Below are 6,000 nucleotides of genomic sequence, written 5' to 3' on the forward strand. Positions count from 1 at the left end.
AGATTCTTGACTAAGAAAACACTCATATGTTATTTTACTATTATGTGTCGAAAAAAAAAAAAAAGAGAGAAAAAAACCAATACGACAAATTGCATCATAGCTTATTGTTTTCACAAAAAAACAAAAAGAAAAAAGAAATGATAAAATATCAAATTACATTTTATATAATTGTTTTACTAAAACTTATCCACGTGTCAACAAACCTAGAAAAGCAAAGGTTTCAGAAAAAAGTTTAAGTCGTATGGGTGACCTGTTAGGGCCTTTATTAATATTTTATTACTCCTAATTTGCTTCACCAAATCAAAATGTCACGCGAGTGAAGGCCAAGAAAAGACATGCTCTAACTTTTTGTCGGGTCACACGTGTCAACTCCTCAGCCAACCTCCACCCAACAAGGGGAATGCTCAGCCACTAGCAGAAAGATTCTTCATAGGCTCTTTTTCGAGTTTCTTATTTTCCAAAAATTGGTTCACATGTGTGGAGAAAAAACTTGACACGTGCGAGCACACCAGAGGAGGGATCTTTTTTTTGGTGAGATTCCGTTGGGGTGGGCTTTTTTTTTTTTAATTTTTTCACTTTTCTTTTTGGGAGGTGGGTCCCCGTAAGAATATGATGCTGATGTGGCAAAATTCTGTGAGTTTTAGAATTCGTTGGTGGGCCCCATCACAAGTGGTGCTTTGACAATCGGATGGTGACGTGGATTTTTTTTCATGTGGGTTTCATACTTTGTAAAAAGCACTTGCCTCGGTTTTCTCCGCCTCACCCGACTTTAAAAACTCGTCAAAAAATCGGACAGCACTTGCCTTGCATTTGTTTACTTTTTTTTTTCTTCTTTCTAGACGAAGAAAGAAAATAATGTCTTTAAGTACTCATTTTATCTTTCTTATCATAGAGTTCTAATCAATATTTAATAAAAAATATTGTCTTAAATTGTTTAAAGGAGCAATCAATTCTTTGCTTGAAATCATGAGATTGAAATTTTTAATAAAGTGCATGTTGACTTTTGAATATGTTTCAATTGACCTAATACCTAGTTCATCAATGATGTATGCATTTTCATCCTTACTTTTTTGGATTGAAATTTAGAATTTCTTCAACTATTGAGGTTCAATAGTTTTTTTTTTAACTTTAATTTTATGTAGAATATGGAAAAAGTGGTAAGAAATAGATAATGAAACCTCAAATTGTGGAAAGTTGAATTCATTTTTTAAGTGCTTTTAAAAACAAAGATGATGGGTTTATAAGAGGAAAAGTAAGATGTTCTTGTCATTTTTTTATGATATGATGCTTGATTCTTGTAGCACCTCATCCACATTTAACATACCTAAGACACATCTATTATGTTTGAAATTGTCAAATATGTAGAGTAAAAGTAAATGAGCTTACATAAATAAATTCATCCTTTAAAGTTGGCAATATCTCTCACTTGGATGTGTAAGACAGGTCACAAGCACTAACCTTATGAACCATAGAAAAAGATATGAAAAGACTAGAAAGAGGAGTAGTGGGCCAACTTACAATGTCCACCACAAATAACCTTGAAAGAAAAAAGCAAAAACAAAAGAAAAGGGAAAAAGATTTTCTAGTTTTCAATTCCAAAAAAATCGGCGAGTAATTGGAAAATAAAAATATAAAAATTAATTAAGAAAAAAAAGCTAAAAAGGTGTTGAGGAAAAGTAAGGAAAGTGAAAAAAATTGTTGATTAGGATATTAGAAGAAAAAGAAAAAAAAAAGAGAATAAAAGAAGGATCAATTCGGTTAACGAAATGGTGATTTAATTAAATTAGGTTTAAAGAATTAAATAATGATTACATCAAATTAACGTTGAGTTGTACAAAACACATTGAACTTGAATGATGGTTTGTTTGTCTAATTAGTCTAAAGCTTGGCTTTTTTGGTGACTAGGGAAAAAAAGGGCAGGTAAAAGAAAAGAAGAAAAAAATTGCTGACTAGGATTTTGAAAAGGACAAAAAGGTTGGAAGGAAAAAAAAAAAAAGGAAAAGGGAAAGATCTTTCAAGGCCACAAAAGGAACTTGTGGCTGAAAATTTTCCTTTATGCTGACGTGGCAACGCACCTGCTTAAACTGATCCAAAACGTAGACTCCACGAGACCAACAACGATTCCACTCTCTTCTCTTGCAACAAAAACATTAAAAAAAACACACAAACGAAAACAAAAGAAAACATTAAAACAACACAAAAACTCAAACGTGTCAGATCTCTTTCTCTCTCTTTTCATCCTTCTACAAAACTCTCTCTCTCTAGAAAGTTTCAGTTTTTATCTTCCGTGGCAGAGGATTTAGAGAAAAAAAAAAGAAAAAGAAAAAAAATTATATAAGTTCAGAAAAAGAAAGGGAAAAAACAGAGGAAAAGGAAAAAGAAAAAACAGGGGAGAAAACAGAGTAAGGGAACAGAAAATGTCGGAACCAAAAGACCCGGCGATCAAATTATTTGGAAAAACGATTCCTTTGCCTGATAAATCTCCAAAAGCAGCAGCAGCAGCAACATCAGCCAACTTTTGTGCTACTTGTGGTGATGATAACAACAACAACAACAATAATAATATTGATCAAGAAGAAGATCGTTGTTGTTCTACAAATTCTTCGCCAGATGAAAATAAAACGGAAGAGAGAGAAGCTGAAAAGGTAAGAATTTTTTCTGGAATTTAGAAGAATACCCATTGCTTAGAATATGGAAATGAAAAATGGGTTGGTCTTAGATTCTAAGTTTTTGTTGCTTATAAAGGTTGGTTTTGGGAAGTAATAGTATTTGATTATAGGGGGGATTGGTTAAATTTTCGTTCTTGGTTTAAGTAAAGTGGAAGTTTTGGGAAGTTGAAGATTGGTTTTCTAGATGTGTTAGCTATTTGTTTTATAAACATAATATAATTGTTCAAAAAAAAGTTGTTTTGGGTTAATTTCTTTTAGATTGGTTGGCTATGTTCCTGGATTGGCATGATTATAAAAGTTAGTACTAGCTTGCTGCCTGACTGCTGAGTTTTGTTTTATACTTTTGGCATTTAATAGGGTACTTCTCATTTCCTGCATCGTTTTGGATGCTGGTTTCGGGATCTTATTTATGATTTCACCATTTTTTATATTTCTAACTTAGGAAAAATGTCTGGCTAGTTTCTTTGAACTTGATAGTTTAGCTTGATAACCCTCCCTCCCCTGCTATCTTTTAGTTGAATTGCATGTTGTATGGCGTTTTGCCTGTTATTTCCTCTAGTTCACTGCTTTTGTAGTCTGGGAGAAATGTTTTCTGGAACCCTTTTCTTTGAATTTCATGAGGAGTATCTCCTACAATTAGGATCTCGGCGATTAATGTATAAATAGGAACCGCAATCTGTGTTGCACCACTGTTTTCTTTTGTTTCCAGTACTTTTGCCTCCCTTATTATGCCGAATGAGTATTTTGTGTTCTGCTAACTTTCCTGATCTAGGGAAAGCTCAATTTTTCTGGAATCAGACATCTACTCATTCCTGAAGAAAGTTACTATCAGTTTTAACTGCTTCTTAGCCCTACTAACTTTTCTATGTTTCTATAGTAATCATGCTCCTTCCTAAGAAATCAAAATACAAATTTAAATAAAAAATTTGTAGTTTCTTTGCAGCCACTATGATCCTAATTTGTGTTGCAACATATCTTTTTAGGGTTATTTTCCCCTAATCTTGGTTACATAGCCATACGGAAGGAATATTTGAATCCTGGCATTGATACAGTTAGTAGAAGAGCTTTGAGTCTTGCCTAACTTTGTATGAAGTCATAACTTCTTAAGCAACTTTTCCAGTAAAATTTCTATTATAGCTGTCAGAATGTGGTGGTCAAACTGGTTCTTTATCTAGCAAACACCAGAAATGGAAACAAATTGCAGTTAGTTCTCCCATGATTTGTTCTTTCTAGTTGTCTCAAACTTATATTTCCTCGTTAAGTACAATAATTGTACTGGTTAGAATTTAGTTCTCATGCTTATTTTCTCCCCATGAATTATTCAGGATACTTTGGGCGATGAAACAACTGAGACTGAACAGGAAGTTGGAGGTATAAAGGAGGACGGGCTTAAACAGGAAGGTGGTGCTCCTCCAGTTACTTCTGGTGAGTCTACAAATTTGGAGGCAACCTCTGGAGCAAGTGAGAACAGTAAAACACCTTCTGTTGAGAAGGAGAGCACTGCTTTAAAAACTTCAAAAGCAGAAGAGGATCAAAGTGAGACAAGTAATTCACAAGAAAAAACCTTGAAGAAACCTGACAAAATTCTTCCATGCCCCCGCTGCAACAGCATGGATACTAAATTTTGTTACTACAACAATTACAATGTCAATCAACCTCGGCACTTTTGCAAGAACTGTCAGAGATACTGGACAGCTGGTGGGACCATGAGGAATGTGCCTGTGGGTGCTGGCCGTCGCAAGAACAAGAATTCAGCTTCACACTACCGTCACATAACTGTCTCTGAAGCTCTGCATAATGCTCGAACTGAAATTCCTAATGGAGTCCACCATCCTGCACTGAAAGCTAATGGTACTGTTCTCACCTTTGGCTCGGACACACCCCTTTGTGAATCAATGGGTTCTGTTTTGAACCTTGCAGATAAAACAATGCGTAATACCACACGAAATGGGTTTCATAAGCCTGAGGAGTTAAAGATTCCTGTTTCTTATCGAGGTGGACAAAATGGGTTTGAGCATTCAAATGGATCTTCTGTCCCAACGTCAAAGGATGAGGCAGGTAAAGCTGGGTCACAAGATCAAATGGTGCGGAATTGTCAGGGTTTTCCACCTCAGATGCCATGCTTTCCTGGGGCTCCTTGGCCTTACCCGTGGAATTCAGCTCAGTGGAGCTCCCCTATACCTCCACATGCTTTCTGCTCTCCAGGCTTTCCCATGCCTTTCTATCCTGCGGCAGCTTACTGGGGTTGTACTGTACCAGGCACATGGAATGTCCCTTGGCTTCCTCAGCCTTCCTCTCCAAAGAAAACTGCCCCCAGTTCTGGTCCTAATTCGCCCACCTTGGGAAAACATTCAAGAGATGAGAACATGGGCAAACTAAGCAACTCTGGAGAAGAGGAGCCAGTAAAAGAAAATAATGCTGAGAGATGCCTTTGGATTCCAAAAACATTGAGGATCGATGATCCAGGAGAAGCGGCAAGGAGCTCAATATGGGCAACACTCGGCATTAAGAATGACAAACCTGATTCAATAGGTAGTGGAGGACTCTTCAAATCATTTCAATCAAAGGGTGATGAGAGGAATCAGGTTCCTGAAACCTCTCCAGTCTTGCAAGCAAATCCAGCAGCATTGTCTAGGTCAATAAACTTCCATGAGAGCTCATAATGTAAATTATGACTCTAATTGGTTTATGGTGTTGCATACAGCTTGGTGGTGTTAATTATTAGACACAAAGTCAGTCCAACTTCGTTAGTAGCTGGGGTCATATTCATTCACGTTCCCCTCTTTATAACCAACTCTCAAAGCAGGCCAACTGAGGAAAACAGAAGAAGAGTTCCTGTCATATCCTTTGAAGGCAGAGTGTTTAGCTGAAGTAGAAACTGATTTTTATCTTTTTCCTTTTTGTTTATGGGGTTCCGTTTTTTCGCCAATGCCGGTATGAGCAGGTGTTTTTTGTTTTCAGTTAGATGGTTTGCGAGTTCTGTACATAAATATATATGAAATGGTGAGGTAGGATAAAGTAAGTTTCTGTACTATAATCCCAGTTGTATTTAAATAAAAATGGGAACTGAAGTCAATCTTTTTATTCGTCTTCCAGTGTTTTTGGTAATGTTTGCTCAATCTACCTTAAATTGCCATGATAAGCATCTTGTGTACGTTCTTCTTTAAAGGTCTAGATTCTCATGAATGTGTGAAAGCAGATTCTCCGATTGTCATAAAGTGATATAGAATCCAGTGTCACGGCCACTGTGCTATTTCTCTGCAGTTGGGAAGATACACAGCCTTCCAGCGCAGCATGCAGCAATATCAAGCGATGGGATTGAAGGTTGTTA

The 6,000-nt window shown here is 36.4% G+C and overlaps 1 protein-coding gene across 1 annotated transcript; it reads left to right on the plus strand.

Annotated features, from left to right (window-relative positions):
* Window positions 1-2,120: 2,120 nt before the first annotated feature.
* LOC148763187 (cyclic dof factor 2-like) lies at window positions 2,121-5,755 on the plus strand. The gene is made up of 2 exons (XM_088805551.1): window positions 2,121-2,645; window positions 3,995-5,755. Exons 1-2 carry the CDS (start codon window positions 2,418-2,420, stop codon window positions 5,330-5,332), a joined length of 1,566 nt encoding a protein of 521 aa, XP_088661677.1. The 5' UTR covers window positions 2,121-2,417; the 3' UTR covers window positions 5,333-5,755.
* Window positions 5,756-6,000: the final 245 nt, after the last annotated feature.

This window comes from Theobroma cacao, chromosome 4 (assembly GCF_053813885.1).
Source record: "Theobroma cacao isolate CCN51 chromosome 4, ASM5381388v1, whole genome shotgun sequence".
Lineage (NCBI taxonomy): Eukaryota > Viridiplantae > Streptophyta > Magnoliopsida > Malvales > Malvaceae > Theobroma > Theobroma cacao.